We start from the raw sequence: 18,865 nt of genomic DNA on the forward strand, positions 1-18,865 counted from the left end.
GATGTACACCACAGGATGTGAGCCACAGGATGTGAACCACAGGATGTGAACCACAGGATGTGAACCACAGGATGTACACCACAGGGTGTGAGCCACAGGATGTGAACCACAGGGTGTGAGCCACAGGATGTGAACCACAGGATGTGAACCACAGGATGTGAACCACAGGATGTGAACCACAGGATGTGAACCACAGGATGTGAACCACAGGATGTGAACCACAGGATGTGAACCACAGGATGTGAGCCACAGGATGTGAACCACAGGATGTGAACCACAGGATGTGAACCACAGGATGTGAACCACAGGATGTGAACCACAGTATGTGAGCCACAGGATGTGAACCACAGGATGTGAACCACAGGGTGTGAACCACAGGGTGTGAACCACAGGATGTGAACCACAGGATGTGAACCACAGGATGTGAACCACAGGATGTTCACCACAGGATGTTCACCACAGGATGTTCACCACAGGATGTGAACCACAGGATGTGCACCACAGGATGTGAACCACAGGATGTGAACCACAGGATGTGAACCACAGGATGTGAGCCACAGGATGTGAACCACAGGATGTGAACCACAGGATGTGAACCACAGGATGTGAACCACAGGATGTGAACCACAGGATGTGAACCACAGGATGTGAACCACAGGATGTGAACCACAGGATGTGAACCACAGGATGTGAACCACAGGATGTGAGCCACAGGATGTGAACCACAGGATGTGCACCACAGGATGTGAACCACAGGATGTACACCACAGGATGTGAGCCACAGGATGTGAACCACAGGATGTGAACCACAGGATGTGAACCACAGGATGTGAACCACAGGATGTGAACCACAGGATGTGAACCACAGGATGTGAACCACAGGATGTGAACCACAGGATGTGAGCCACAGGATGTGCGCCACAGGATGTAAACCACAGGATGTGCACCACAGGATGTGAACCACAGGATGTGAACCACAGGATGTGAACCACAGGATGTGAACCACAGGATGTGAACCACAGGATGTGAGCCACAGGATGTGAGCCACAGGATGTGCACCACAGGATGTGAACCACAGGGTGTGAACCACAGGATGTGAACCACAGGATGTGAACCACAGGATGTGAGCCACAGGATGTGAGCCACAGGATGTGAACCACAGGATGTGAACCACAGGATGTGAACCACAGGATGTGAACCACAGGATGTGAACCACAGGATGTGAGCCACAGGATGTGAGCCACAGGATGTGAACCACAGGATGTGAGCCACAGGATGTGAGCCACAGGATGTGAACCACAGGATGTGAACCACAGGATGTGAGCCACAGGATGTGAGCCACAGGATGTGAGCCACAGGATGTGAACCACAGGATGTGAACCACAGGATGTGAACCACAGGATGTGAACCACAGGATGTGAACCACAGGATGTACACCACAGGATGTGAGCCACAGGATGTGAGCCACAGGATGTGAGCCACAGGATGTGAGCCACAGGATGTGAGCCACAGGATGTGAACCACAGGATGTGAACCACAGGATGTGAACCACAGGATGTGAACCACAGGATGTGAACCACAGGATGTGAGCCACAGGATGTGAGCCACAGGATGTGAGCCACAGGCTGTGAACCACAGGATGTGAACCACAGGATGTGAACCACAGGATGTGCACCACAGGATGTGAACCACAGGATGTACACCACAGGATGTGAGCCACAGGATGTGAGCCACAGGATGTGAACCACAGGATGTGAACCACAGGATGTGAACCACAGGATGTGAACCACAGGATGTACACCACAGGATGTGAGCCACAGGATGTGAACCACAGGATGTGAACCACAGGATGTGAACCACAGGATGTGAGCCACAGGATGTGAACCACAGGATGTGAGCCACAGGATGTGAGCCACAGGATGTGAACCACAGGATGTTCACCACAGGATGTTCACCACAGGATGTTCACCACAGGATGTTCACCACAGGATGTGAACCACAGGATGTGAACCACAGGATGTGAACCACAGGATGTGAACCACAGGATGTGAACCACAGGATGTGAACCACAGGATGTGAACCACAGGATGTTCACCACAGGATGTGAACCACAGGATGTGAACCACAGGATGTGAACCACAGGATGTGAACCACAGGATGTGAACCACAGGATGTGAACCACTGTCAAACCCGACCACTGGTCTGACATAATGTCCTTCAGAATATGTCAGTTACAACCTGTGTGTATTTTATATATTTACATCTGTGTTAACGATCATTTGCATGGCGACTGACCTTGGTGGCATGGCTTGTTGCAGTGTTGACCTCGCCAGCCAGGAGCACAAGTGCAGGCACCAGTCATGGGGTTACAGGTGCCACCGTGCTTACACTGGCACTCCATCACACACCCAGGACCATACTTGTCTGGACTACACTCTGTAACACAAGGTCACACATGATAAATACACAACACAGAATGTGTGTGTGTGTATGTGTGCTCACCTATTTGTGGTTGAAGGGGTCGATTCATAGCTCCTGGCCCCGTTCCTTCACTGGTCGCTACTAAGTCCACTCTCTCCCTGCTTCAAGAGCCTTATCATACCTCTTCTTAAAACTTTGTATTGATTCTGCCTCCACTACATCACTGTGTGTGTGTGTGTGTGTGTGTGTGTGTGTGTGTGTGTGTGTGTGTGTGTGTGTGTGTGTGTGTGTGTGTGTGTGTACTCACTTATTTGTAGTTGCAGGGGTCGAGTTATAGCTCCTGGCCCCATCTCTTCATGTGTGTGTGTGTGTGTGTGTGTGTGTGTGTGTGTGTGTGTGTGTGTGTGTGGACCGTATTGGTATCACTGTTCTTCAAAATATTTAAAAAAATCATTGATTTAGAACTAGACAACTGACCCATCTGGCATTTGGCTCCCGTGTAACCCGGAGGACAGATGCAGGCACCGGTGTCATGCTCGCAGGTGGCATTGCGCAGACACATGCACAAGAAACGGCACTTCTGGCCGTACGTTCCCTCCGGGCACCTGTCTTGACACCTGGCACCTGTGTAGCCAGGCTGGCACACACACGCTCCTGACACTCGGTCACAGGTGCCACCGTTGTGGCACACACACCTGTGTTGGCAGCTGTCGCCCCAGCGGTCTACCGGACACACTGGAAGACAAGGGAATCTGTCGACACATTTTTCAAGCGAGGTTCCTGATTTTTTAAAAATATTGAACAGATTTTGAGAGAATTGAACAAACATATTTTGAGGGCATTGAACAAACATATTTTGAGAAGCACTGAACAGATTTTGAGAGTATTAAACAAATAGATTTTGAGAGCACTGAACAAGTAGATTTTGGGAGCGTTGAACAAAGATTTTGAGAGTGTTGCCTCCCATACCTTGGCTCAAACCTATCTCCCATTCCCCAGGCACTATATCAACCCCTAAACGTTTAGCGCTTCCCCGTGAATATCAAATTTACTAAAGTGTTGAACTATACAACATTGACCTGGAACTATACAACATTGACCTGGAACTATACAACATTGACCTGGAACTATACAACAGTGACCTGGAACTATACAACATTGACCTAGAACTATACAACATTGACCTGGAACTATACAACATTGACCTGGAACTATACAACAGTGACCTGGAACTATACAACATTGACCTGGAACTATACAACATTGACCTGGAACTATACAACATTGACCTGGAACTATACAACATTGACCTGGAACTATACAACATTGACCTAGAACTATACAACATTGACCTGGAACTATACAACATTGACCTGGAACTATACAACAGTGACCTAGAACTATACAACATTGACCTGGAACTATACAACATTGACCTGGAACTATACAACATTGACCTGGAACTATACAACATTGACCTGGAACTATACAACATTGACCTGGAACTATACAACATTGACCTAGAACTATACAACATTGACCTAGACCTGGAACTATACAACATTGACCTGGAACTATACAACATGACCTGGAACTATACAACATTGACCTGGAACTATACAACATTGACCTGGAACTATACAACATTGACCTGGAACTATACAACATTGACTATACAACATTGACCTGGAACTATACAACATTGACCTGGAACTATACAACATTGACCTGGAACTATACAACATTGACCTGGAACTATACAACATTGACCTGGAACTATACAACAGTGACCTAGAACTATACAACATTGACCTGGAACTATACAACATTGACCTGGAACTATACAACATTGACCTGGAACTATACAACATTGACCTAGAACTATACAACATTGACCTGGAACTATACAACATTGACCTAGAACTATACAACATTGACCTGGAACTATACAACATTGACCTAGAACTATACAACATTGACCTAGAACTATACAACATTGACCTGGAACTATACAACATTGACCTAGAACTATACAACATTGACCTGGAACTATACAACATTGACCTGGAACTATACAACATTGACCTGGAACTATACAACAGTGACCTAGAACTATACAACATTGACCTGGAACTATACAACATTGACCTGGAACTATACAACAGTGACTATACAACATTGACCTAGAACTATACAACATTGACCTGGAACTATACAACAGTGACCTAGAACTATACAACATTGACCTGGAACTATACAACATTGACCTGGAACTATACAACATTGACCTAGAACTATACAACATTGACCTGGAACTATACAACATTGACCTGGAACTATACAACATTGACCTGGAACTATACAACATTGACCTGGAACTATACAACATTGACCTGGAACTATACAACATTGACCTGGAACTATACAACATTGACCTGGAACTATACAACATTGACCTAGAACTATACAACATTGACCTGGAACTATACAACAGTGACCTAGAACTATACAACATTGACCTGGAACTATACAACATTGACCTGGAACTATACAACATTGACCTGGAACTATACAACATTGACCTGGAACTATACAACATTGACCTAGAACTATACAACATTGACCTAGAACTATACAACAGTGACCTAGAACTATACAACATTGACCTGGAACTATACAACATTGACCTGGAACTATACAACATTGACCTGGAACTATACAACATTGACCTAGAACTATACAACAGTGACCTAGAACTATACAACATTGACCTGGAACTATACAACATTGACCTAGAACTATACAACATTGACCTGGAACTATACAACATTGACCTGGAACTATACAACATTGACCTGGAACTATACAACATTGACCTGGAACTATACAACATTGACCTGGAACTATACAACAGTGACCTAGAACTATACAACATTGACCTATAACTATACAACATTGACCTGGAACTATACAACATTGACCTGGAACTATACAACAGTGACCTAGAACTATACAACATTGACCTAGAACTATACAACATTGACCTGGAACTATACAACACTGACCTGGAACTATACAACATTGACCTGGAACTATACAACATTGACCTAGAACTATACAACAGTGACCTAGAACTATACAACAGTGACCTAGAACTATACAACATTGACCTGGAACTATACAACATTGACCTAGAACTATACAACAGTGACCTGGAACTATACAACATTGACCTGGAACTATACAACATTGACCTGGAACTATACAACAGTGACCTAGAACTATACAACATTGACCTGGAACTATACAACAGTGACCTAGAACTATACAACATTGACCTAGAACTATACAACAGTGACCTAAAACTATACAACATTGACCTAGAACTATACAACATTGACCTGGAACTATACAACAGTGACCTGGAACTATACAACATTGACCTAGAACTATACAACAGTGACCTGGAACTATACAACATTGACCTAGAACTATACAACAGTGACCTGGAACTATACAACATTGACCTAGAACTATACAACAGTGACCTAGAACTATACAACATTGACCTGGAACTATACAACATTGACCTGGAACTATACAACATTGACCTAGAACTATACAACAGTGACCTGGAACTATACAACATTGACCTGGAACTATACAACATTGACCTGGAACTATACAACAGTGACCTGGAACTATACAACAGTGACCTGGAACTATACAACATTGACCTGGAACTATACAACACTGAACTATACAACATTGACCTAGAACTATACAACATTGACCTGGAACTATACAACATTGACCTGGAACTATACAACATTGACCTGGAACTATACAACAGTGACCTGGAACTATACAACATTGACCTGGAACTATACAACAGTGACCTAGAACTATACAACATTGACCTGGAACTATACAACATTGACCTAGAACTATACAACAGTGACCTGGAACTATACAACATTGACCTAGAACTATACAACATTGACCTGGAACTATACAACATTGACCTAGAACTATACAACATTGACCTGGAACTATACAACATTGACCTGGAACTATACAACATTGACCTAGAACTATACAACATTGACCTGGAACTATACAACATTGACCTGGAACTATACAACATTGACCTGGAACTATACAACAGTGACCTAGAACTATACAACATTGACCTGGAGTTATACAACAGTGACCTAGAACTATACAACATTGACCTGGAACTATACAACATTGACCTAGAACTATACAACATTGACCTGGAACTATACAACAGTGACCTGGAACTATATAACATTGACCTGGAACTATACAACATTGACCTAGTACTATACAACATTGACCTGGAACTATACAACATTGACCTGGAACTATACAACAGTGACCTAGAACTATACAACATTGACCTGGAACTATACAACAGTGACCTAGAACTATACAACAGTGACCTAGAACTATACAACATTGACCTGGAACTATACAACAGTGACCTGGAACTATACAACATTGACCTGGAACTATACAACATTGACCTGGAACTATACAACATTGACCTGGAACTATACAACAGTGACCTAGAACTATACAACAGTGACCTGGAACTATACAACATTGACCTAGAACTATACAACAGTGACCTGGAACTATACAACATTGACCTAGAACTATACAACATTGACCTAGAACTATACAACAGTGACTATACAACATTGATAGAACTATACAACATTGACCTAGAACTATACAACATTGACCTGGAACTATACAACATTGACCTGGAACTATACAACATTGACCTGGAACTATACAACAGTGACCTGGAACTATACAACATTGACCTGGAACTATACAACATTGACCTAGAACTATACAACATTGACCTGGAACTATACAACATTGACCTGGAACTATACAACATTGACCTGGAACTATACAACATTGACCTGGAACTATACAACATTGACCTAGAACTATACAACATTGACCTGAACTATACAGCATTGACCTGGAACTATGCAACATTGACCTAGAACTATACAACATTAACCTGGAACTATACAACATTGACCTAGAACTATACAACAGTGACCTAGAACTATACAACATTGACCTGGAACTATACAACACTGACCTGGAACTATACAACATTGACCTGGAACTATACAACAGTGACCTGGAACTATACAACATTGACCTGGAACTATACAACAGTGACCTGGAACTATACAACATTGACCTGGAACTATACAACAGTGACCTGGAACTATACAACATTGACCTAGAACTATACAACAGTGACCTGGAACTATACAACATTGACCTGGAACTATACAACATTGACCTGGAACTATACAACAGTGACCTAGAACTATTCAACATTGACCTGGAACTATACAACAGTGACCTAGAACTATACAACATTGACCTAGAACTATACAACAGTGACCTAGAACTATACAACATTGACCTAGAACTATACAACAGTGACCTAGAACTATACAACATTGACCTAGAACTATACAACATTGACCTGGAACTATACAACAGTGACCTGGAACTACACAACATTGACCTGGAACTATACAACATTGACCTAGAACTATACAACAGTGACCTGGAACTATACAACATTGACCTAGAACTATACAACAGTGACCTAGAACTATACAACATTGACCTGGAACTATACAACATTGACCTGGAACTATACAACATTGACCTGGAACTATACAACAGTGACCTAGAACTATACAACAGTGACCTAGAACTATACAACATTGACCTAGAACTGTACAACATTGACCTGGAACTATACAACATTGACCTATACAACATTGACCTTGAACTATACAACAGTGACCTAGAACTATACAACATTGACCTGGAACTATACAACATTGACCTGGAACTATACAACAGTGACCTAGAACTATACAACATTGACCTGGAACTATACAACAGTGACCTAGAACTATACAACATTGACCTGGAACTATACAACATTGACCTGGAACTATACAACATTGACCTGGAACTATACAACAGTGACCTGGAACTATACAACATTGACCTGGAACTATACAACAGTGACCTGAACTATACAACAGTGACCTGAACTATACAACATTGACCTGAAACTATACAACAGTGACCTAGAACTATACAACAGTGACCTAGAACTATACAACATTGACCTAGAACTATACAACATTGACCTAGAACTATACAACATTGACCTGGAACTATACAACATTGACCTGGAACTATACAACATTGACCTGGAACTATACAACATTGACCTGGAACTATACAACATTGACCTGGAACTATACAACAGTGACCTGGAACTATACAACATTGACCTAGAACTATACAACAGTGACCTGGAACTATACAACATTGACCTGGAACTATACAACATTGACCTGGAACTATACAACAGTGACCTGGAACTATACAACATTGACCTGGAACTATACAACAGTGACCTATAACTATACAACATTGACCTGGAACTATACAACAGTGACCTAGTATACAACATTGACCTGGAGACCTAGAACTATACAACAGTGACCTAGACCTACTATACAACATTGACCTGGAACTATACAACATTGACCTGGAACTATACAACATTGACCTGGAACTATACAACATTGACCTGGAACTATACAACATTGACCTGGAACTATACAACAGTGACCTGGAACTATACAACATTGACCTGGAACTATACAACAGTGACCTAGAACTATACAACATTGACCTGGAACTATACAACATTGACCTAGAACTATACAACATTGACCTGGAACTATACAACATTGACCTGGAACTATACAACATTGACCTGGAACTATACAACATTGACCTGGAACTATACAACATTGACCTGGAACTATACAACATTGACCTGGAACTATACAACAGTGACCTAGAACTATACAACATTGACCTGGAACTATACAACAGTGACCTAGAACTATACAACATTGACCTGGAACTATACAACAGTGACCTGGAACTATACAACATTGACCTGGAATTATACAACATTGACCTGGAACTATACAACATTGACCTAGAACTATACAACATTGACCTAGAACTATACAACAGTGACCTGGAACTATACAACATTGACCTGGAACTATACAACATTGACCTGGAACTATACAACATTGACCTAGAACTATACAACAGTGACCTAGAACTATACAACAGTGACCTAGAACTATACAACATTGACCTAGAACTATACAACATTGACCTGGAACTATACAACATTGACCTGGAACTATACAACAGTGACCTAGAACTATACAACATTGACCTGGAACTATACAACATTGACCTGGAACTATACAACATTGACCTGGAACTATACAACATTGACCTGGAACTATACAACATTGACCTAGAACTATACAACATTGACCTAGAACTATACAACAGTGACCTAGAACTATACAACATTGACCTGGAACTATACAACAGTGACCTGGAACTATACAACATTGACCTAGAACTATACAACAGTGACCTAGAACTATACAACAGTGACCTAGAACTATACAACAGTGACCTGGAACTATACAACAGTGACCTGGAACTATACAACATTGACCTAGAACTATACAACATTGACCTAGAACTATACAACAGTGACCTAGAACTATACAACAGTGACCTGGAACTATACAACAGTGACCTAGAACTATACAACAGTGACCTAGAACTATACAACATTGACCTAGAACTATACAACAGTGACCTAGAACTATACAACAGTGACCTAGAACTATACAACAGTGACCTAGAACTATACAACAGTGACCTCCATGCAGGTGGTGGGAACTCACTCATGATACAGTGGGGACCATGGGTGCCCGGGGGACACAGACAACTGCCGCTGACGGGGTCACATTCGGCACCACTGCTACAGGAACACAGCTGGCGGCACTCCTGGCCCCAGGTGCCGTTAAGACACGGCTTCGAGCAGTGCCTTCCTTGCCACCCTGAGGAAGACCGTGCCAGAGATGATTTAGAGAGCGACAGGGATGTGTCAAACACATTAATAATAATAATAATAATAATAATAATAAGCGATGATAATAACAATAATAATATACATGTTGATGTTAATGATAATAAACATTGATAATAATAATAATAATAATAATAATAATAATAATAATAATAATAATAATAATAATATTTTATTATTATTAACACACTGGCCGATTCCCACCAAGGCAGGGTGGCCCGAAAAAGAAAAACTTTCACCATCATTCACTCCATCACTGTCTTGCCAGAAGGGTGCTTTACACTACAGTTTTTAAACTGCAACATTAACACCCCTCCTTCAGAGTGCAGACACTGTACTTCCCATCTCCAGGACTCAAGTCCGGCCTGCCGGTTTCCCTGAACCCCTTCATAAATGTTACTTTGCTCACACTCCAACAGCACGTCAAGTATTAAAAACCATTTGTCTCCATTCACTCCTATCAAACACGCTCACGCATGCCTGCTGGAAGTCCAAGCCCCTCGCACACAAAACCTCCTTTATCCCCTCCCTCCAACCTTTCCTAGGCCGACCCCTACCCCGCCTTCCTTCCACTACAGACTGATACACTCTTGAAGTCATTCAGTTTCCAAACTACGAATTCTCTGCATTATATTCACACCACACATTGCCCTCAGACATGACATCTCCACTGCCTCCAGCCTTCTCCTCGTTGCAACATTCATCACCCATGCTTCACACCCATATAAGAGCGTTGGTAAAACTGTACTCTCATACATTCCCCTCTTTGCCTCCAAGGACAAAGTTCTTTGTCTCCACAGACTCCTAAGTGCACCACTCACCCTTTTCCCCTCATCAATTCTATGATTCACCTCATCTTTCATAGACCCATCTGGTGACACGTCCACTCCCAAATATCTGAATACATTCACCTCCTCCATACTCTCTCCCTCCAATCTGATATCCAATCTTTCATCACCTAATCTTTTTGTTATCCTCATAACCTTACTCTTTCCTGTATTCACTTTTAATTTTCTTCTTTTGCATACCCTACCAAATTCATCCACCAACCTCTGCAACTTCTCTTGAGAATCTCCCAAGAGCACAGTGTCATCAGCAAAGAGCAACTTTGACAACTCCCACTTTATGTGTGATTCTTTATCTTTTAACTCCACGCCTCTTGCCAAGACCCTCGCATTTACTTCTCTTACAACCCCATCTATAAATATATTAAACAACCACGGTGACATCACACATCCTTGTCTAAGGCCTACTTTTACTGGGAAATAATCTCCCTCTTTCCTACATACTCTAACTTGAGCCTCACTATCCTCGTAAAAACTCTTCACTGCTTTCAGTAACCTACCTCCTACACCATACACCTGCAACATCTGCCACATTGCCCCTCTATCCACCCTGTCATACGCCTTTTCCAAATCCATAAATGCCACAAAAACCTCTTTAGCATTATCTAAATACTGTTCACTTATATGTTTCACTGTAAACACCTGGTCCACACATCCACTACCTTTCCTAAAGCCTCCTTGTTCATCTGCTATCCTATTCTCCGTCTTACTCTTAATTCTTTCAATAATAACTCTACCATACACTTTACCAGGTATACTCAACAGACTTATCCCCCTACAATTTTTGCACTCTCTTTTGTCCCCTTTGCCTTTATACAAAGGAACTATGCATGCTCTCTGCCAATCCCTAGGTACCTTACCCTATTCCATACATTTATTAAATAATTGCACCAACCACTCCAAAACTATATCCCCACCTGCTTTTAACATTTCTATCTTTATCCCATCAATCCCGGCTGCCTTACCCCCTTTCATTTTACCTACTGCCTCACGAACTTCCCCACACTCACAACTGGCTCTTCCTCACTCCTACAAGATGTTATTCCTCCTTGCCCTATACACGAAATCACAGCTTCCCTATCTTCATCAACATTTAACAATTCCTCAAAATATTCCCTCCATCTTCCCAATACCTCTAACTCTCCATTTAATAACTCTCCTCTCCTATTTTTAACTGACAAATCCATTTGTTCTCTAGGCTTTCTTAACTTGTTAATCTCACTCAAAACTTTTTCTTATTTTCAACAAAATTTGTTGATAACATCTCACCCACTCTCATTTGCTCTCTTTTTACATTGCTTCACCACTCTCTTAACCTCTCTCTTTTTCTCCATATACTCTTCCCTCCTTGCATCACTTCTACTTTGTAAAAACTTCTCATATGCTAACTTTTTCTCCCTTACTACTCTCTTTACATCATCATTCCACCAATCGCTCCTCTTCCCTCCCGCACCCACTTTCCTGTAACCACAAACTTCTGCTGAACACTCTAACACTACATTTTTAAACCTACCCCATACCTCTTCGACCCCATTGCCTATGCTCTCATTAGCCCATCTATCCTCCAATAGCTGTTTACATCTTTCCCTAACTGCCTCCTCTTTCAGTTTATAAACCTTCACCTCTCTCTTCCCTGATGCTTCTATTCTCCTTGTATCCCATCTACCTTTTACTCTCAGTGTAGCTACAACTAGAAAGTGATTTGATATATCTGTGGCCCCTCTATAAACATGTACATCCTGAAGTCTACTCAACAGCCTTTTATCTACCAATACATAATCCAACAAACTACTGTCATTTCGCCCTACATCATATCTTGTATACTTATTTATCCTCTTTTTCTTAAAATATGTATTACCTATAACTAAACCCCTTTCTATTCAAAGTTCAATCAAAGGGCTCCCATTATCATTTACACCTGGCACCCCAAACTTACCTACCACACCCTCTCTAAAAGTTTCTCCTACTTTAGCATTTAGGTCCCCTACCACAATTATTCTCTCACTTGGTTCAAAGGCTCCTATACATTCACTTAACATCTCCCAAAATCTCTCTCTCTCCTCTACATTCCTCTCTTCTTCAGGTGCATACACGCTTATTATGACCCACTTTTCGCATCCAATCTTTACTTTAATCCACATAATCCTTGAATTTACAAATTCATATTCTCTTTTGTCCTTCCACAACTGATCCTTCAACATTACTGCTACCCCTTCCTTAGCTCTAACTCTCTCAGATACTCCAGATTTAATTCCATTTATTTCCCCCCACTGAAACTCCCCTACCCCCTTCAGCTTTGTTTCGCTTAGGGCCAGGACATCCAACTTCTTTTCATTCATAACATCAGCAATCATCTGTTTCTTGTCATCCGCACTACATCCACGCACATTTAAGCATCCCAGTTTTATAAAGTTTTTCTTCTTTTCTTTTTTAGTAAATGTCTACAGGAGAAGGGGTTACTAGCCCATTGCTCCCGGCATTTTAGTCGCCTCATACGACACGTATGGCTTACGGAGGAAAGATTCTTTTCCACTTCCCCATGGACAATAGAAGAAATAAAGAAGAACAAGAGCTATTTAGAAAAAGGAGAAAAACCTAGATGTATGTATATATATATGCATGTGCGTGTCTGTGAAGTGTGACCAAAGTGTAAGTAGGAGTAACAAGATATCCCTGTTATCTAGCGTGTTTATGAGACAGAAAAAGAAACCAGCAATCCTACCATCATGCAAAACAGTTACAGGTTTCTGTTTCACAGTCATCTGGCAGGACGGTAGTACTTCCCTGGGTGGTTGCTGTCTACCAACCTTCCTATAATAATAATAATAATAATAATAATAATAATAATAATAATAATAATAATAATAAAAATAATAATAATAATAATAATAGTACTACTACTACTAATAATAATAATAATAATAATAGCAATAATAATAATCATACTCGCTGATGTTAGTAAGAAACATCTTTATTAAACAATAAAGTAGAAAATAAATAAAACAAAGGTAACTGCGTCAAGATGGCAGGAAAATAATTATCGTAAAAAATACAAAAGCAATAACTAGTATTATTATATAATTTGTTAAGTTATTAGAGAAGCGAGAAGAACAGTTTGTGTGTGTGTGTGTGTGTGTGTGTGTGTGTGTGTGTGTGTGTGTGTGTGTGTGTGTGTGTGTGTGTGTGTGTGTGTGTGTGTGTGTGTGTGTGTGTGTGTGTGTGTGTGTGTGTGTGTGTGTGTGTGTGTATGTGTGTGTGTGTGTGTGTGTGTGTGTGTGTGTGTGTGTGTGTGTGTGTGTGAATGAGACGTACCTGGAGGACAAGTACAGTCACCAGTACTCGGGTCACACACACCATCGTTGGCACACATGCAGGGGAAGGCACAGCTGGCACCGTAGCGACCCTCGGGACATCCTGCCATAAAACAACACTTATAATATCTGGAATCCACGTTCACATATATTAATTAATGTTTAGTGTATTTGTTGAGGAGTTGTGTGGGATGACAGAGGAAGAGGTGGCACTCACTCTGGGAGCAGTCTCGTCCAGTCCAGCCAGGGTCACACTGGCACTGCCCGCTCACTCTGTCGCATGGGGCACCGCCGGGGCACTGGCACAGGAAGGCACAGTCAGGCCCATGAAGTCCCGGGATACAGGTCTGTCCACAGTAGTGGCCGGTAAAGCCTGACTTACACTCACACCTGCAACAACAACAGTGAGGCAAATGTGTCAAGAGCAACAGTATTGCAGGTGTGTGTGTATGTGTGTGTGTGTGTACTCACCTAATTGTGGTTGCAGGGGTCGAGACTCAGCTCCTGGCCCCGCCTCTTCACTGTGTGTGTGTGTGTGTGTGTCGTACCTTCCTGTGACGGGGTGACAGGTGGCACCATTGAGGCACCTACAAGCCTGGCGACAATCAATGTCCCAGCGTCCGGCACTGCATGGCTCCTGGCACTCCTGGCCCTGTAGGATGATCATTGTTATTAGTCACGGAGACACGTCACTCCTAAAATAGACGAATAAAGAATAGAGAGTTGTTACAGGGGCCACTACTGCCATCACTATCACCACCACCACCACTCCTGTCACCACCACCACCACCACCACCACCACCACCACCACCACCACCACCACAACAACAACAACAACCTCACAAACATCAACATACTGTACACAGTCTCGTCAGTAAACTTTGCTATACATCAGTACATTTTAGATTATTTCAAGTTGCAGGAGAATGATGATAAAGTGACTGACACAAGCAGGAGAGAACACAGTGTCAGGAGAATAACTAGCAAAACCCCAACACTTTCCAGGAGGAAACGTGCGGCCAGAAATAATAGCCTGGTCGATCAGACCCTGATCCACCACAAGGCCTGGTCTCAGACCGGGCCGCGGGGGCGTTGACCCCCGAAACCCTCTCCAGGTAAATCCCAGGTATAGTTCCTGATCAGCCTGGTTGTGGTGCTTACAGTGCTTTTCGCTAGAACACACAACCTGACGGATCAATCAGGTGGCTTGGTCTACCATCGGTCGACTCTTGAAACAAAAATAGTCGGAGATTAAGACACATGTGCAACACATGGTATACTGTTGAAACGTTTCGCCTACACAGTAGACTTCTTCAGTTAAATACAGAGGCAACAGGTGTAGTAGTGCAATAAAGACGATGTAAGCAGTCCATCAGTCTTGGAGAAACAGTATTTGAGGTGGTCAGTCCCTCAGCCTGGAGAAGAGTTCAGCTTCATGGTCTGGAACGATAAGTTTCAGACCATGGACTGATTAAATCATCTTTATTTCATTATTACTGCTCCATCTGTATGTGACTGAAGACGTTTACTGTGTAAGCGAGACGTTTGATCAATCCGGCAGTTGCACATGTGCTTTAATCTTCAACTTGTCGGTATTTTATACATTTTCAACAATAATCAGTCAACAAACAGTGCCTTACCATGAAACCCGGGGGACAGTGGCACTCTCCAGAGACACGATCGCAGGTGGCGTTTCCCTGACACTGGCACTCCTCCAGGCAGCTCTCACCCCAGCGACCCTCCTCGCAGCCTGGACGTCAGAGAGAGACAGAAAACATGATTCATCACCTAAGTAAGTAAGTAAGTAAGTAAGTTTATTCAGGTATACGCAAATACAGTTACATAGAATTATCATACATAGCAGCATATGTGTAGAGAACCTAGGATAACCCAAAAAAGTCAGACAGAGTGACTTATTTCATCCTCCCCATAACAAGTGTGTGGCTCCCAGTGTTCCCTGGTCACTGTGTGATGAACCGTGCAGACCTCACCCTCAGGTAGTCTCCTACACACTTCTTCAGCAGCAACTGAAGAATCTAGCCTCTGGTCAGCTTTATGCTTTTGGTACTGATTAGATTTTCCTCAAAGGAAATTTAGTCTATTAAACAAATTGTATTTTATGAAATAACTGGAGAGTGTCTCTCCTGATCAGCAGTCAGTGTTGGACTTAACTGGAGAGTGTCTCTCCTGATCAGCAGTCAGTGTTGGACTTAACTGGAGAGTGTCTCTCCTGATCAGCAGTCAGTGTTGGACTTAACTGGAGAGTGTCTCTCCTGATCAGCAGTCAGTGTTGGACTTAACCGGAGAGTGTCTCTCCTGATCAGCAGTCAGTGTTGGACTTAACTGGAGAGTGTCTCTCCTGATCAGCAGTCAGTGTTGGACTTAACCGGAGAGTGTCTCTCCTGATCAGCAGTCAGTGTTGGACTTAACTGGAGAGTGTCTCTCCTGATCAGCAGTCAGTGTTGGACTTAACCGGAGAGTGTCTCTCCTGATCAGCAGTCAGTGTTGGACTTAACTGGAGAGTGTCTCTCCTGATCAGCAGTCAGTGTTGGACTTAACTGGAGAGTGTCTCTCCTGATCAGCAGTCAGTGTTGGACTTAACTGGAGAGTGTCTCTCCTGATCAGCAGTCAGTGTTGGACTTAACTGGAGAGTGTCTCTCCTGATCAGCAGTCAGTGTTGGACTTAACTGGAGAGTGTCTCTCCTGATCAGCAGTCAGTGTTGGACTTAACTGGAGAGTGTCTCTCCTGATCAGCAGTCAGTGTTGGACTTTATTGGGTTATTCTAGTCTCAGTATACAGAATGTTATGTATATGAATGGTTCAGAGAACCGACATGTTGATAAATTAGACACATGTGCAACTCTTGGGTATCTTGATACCCAAGAGTTGCACATGTGTCTAATTTATCAACATGTCGGTTCTCTGAACCATTCATCTACAAACCTGTCAAACACTGCAACTTCTTGGGATCTTAATACTTGGGAATTCTTCGCTTGCCTAATTCTTGGGCACGACCTACTTCCACATTGAACAAATGTGACACGACCTATGACTGCTGCACCTCTCCTACCAACGGTTTATAAGCTCCTTCTCAGCACATATGCCGTATTCTATTCAAGATTGATGGACTGACCACATCGACTCAAGGTTGAGGGACTGATTACCTCATTCTCCGCCTGTTCTTCAAGTTTCTCCTATGTATGGACTGATGAAGTCACTATGTGGCGAAACGTTTCCTCAATAAAGATACCCAAGAGTTGCACATGTGTCTAATTTAACAACAGAATGTTATATTTATGTAGCTGTAACACCAGCGTGCCCTGGAGGCCCTGGTAACACCAGCGTGCCCTGGAGGCCCAAGTAACACCAGCGTGCCCTGGAGGCCGTGGTAACACCAGCGTGCCCTGGAGGCCGTGGTAACACCAGCGTGCCCTGGAGGCCGTGGTAACACCAGCGTGCCCTGGAGGAAGTGGTAACACCAACGTGCCCTGGAGGCCGTGGTAACACCAGCGTGCCCTGGAGGCCGTGGTAACACCAGCGTGCCCTGGAGGCCGTGGTAACACCAGCGTGCCCTGGAGGCCGTGGTAACACCAGCGTGCCCTGGAGGCCGTGGTAACACCAGTGTGCCCTGGAGGCCCTGGTAACACCAGCGTGCCCTGGAGGCCCTGGTAGCACCAGCGTGCCCTGGAGGCCGTGGTAACACCAGCGTGCCCTGGAGGCCGTGGTAACACCAGCGTGCCCTGGAGGCCCTGGTAACACCAGCGTGCCCTGGAGGCCGTGGTAACACCAGCGTGCCCTGGAGGCCGTGGTAACACCAGCGTGCCCTGGAGGCCGTGGTAACATCAGCGTGCCCTGGAGGCCGTGGTAACACCAGCGTGCCCTGGAGGCCGTGGTAACACCAGCGTGCCCTGGAGGCCCTGGTAACACCAGCGTGCCCTGGAGGCCGTGGTAACACCAGCGTGCCCTGGAGGCCGTGGTAACACCAGCGTGCCCTGGAGGCCGTGGTAACACCAGCGTGCCCTGGAGGCCCTGGTAACACCAGCGTGCCCTGGAGGCCCTGGTAACACCAGCGTGCCATGGAGGCCCTGGTAACACCAGCGTGCCCTGGAGGCCCTGGTAACACCAGCGTGACCTGGAGGCCGTGGTAACACCAGCGTGCCCTGGAGGCCCTGGTAACACCAGCGTGCCCTGGAGGCCGTGGTAACACCAGCGTGCCCTG

General features: G+C 43.5%; 1 protein-coding gene across 1 annotated transcript in view; it reads right to left on the bottom strand.

Moving 5' to 3' along the window:
* LOC128696431 (multiple epidermal growth factor-like domains protein 6) overlaps positions 1–18,865 on the bottom strand; it is a 120,389-nt gene that overhangs the window by 35,963 nt on the left and 65,561 nt on the right. Inside the window, exons 11-17 of the mRNA XM_070092449.1 lie at positions 16,286–16,395; positions 15,194–15,297; positions 14,863–15,035; positions 14,647–14,748; positions 10,305–10,460; positions 2,899–3,156; positions 2,296–2,436 (exon numbers count right to left, since the gene is read on the bottom strand). Coding sequence (XP_069948550.1) covers positions 2,296–2,436; positions 2,899–3,156; positions 10,305–10,460; positions 14,647–14,748; positions 14,863–15,035; positions 15,194–15,297; positions 16,286–16,395 — 1,044 coding nt within the window. The remainder of the gene's footprint in view (positions 1–2,295; positions 2,437–2,898; positions 3,157–10,304; positions 10,461–14,646; positions 14,749–14,862; positions 15,036–15,193; positions 15,298–16,285; positions 16,396–18,865) is intronic.

The sequence above is a fragment of the Cherax quadricarinatus genome, chromosome 39 (assembly GCF_038502225.1).
Source record: "Cherax quadricarinatus isolate ZL_2023a chromosome 39, ASM3850222v1, whole genome shotgun sequence".
Taxonomy (NCBI): Eukaryota; Metazoa; Arthropoda; class Malacostraca; order Decapoda; family Parastacidae; genus Cherax; species Cherax quadricarinatus.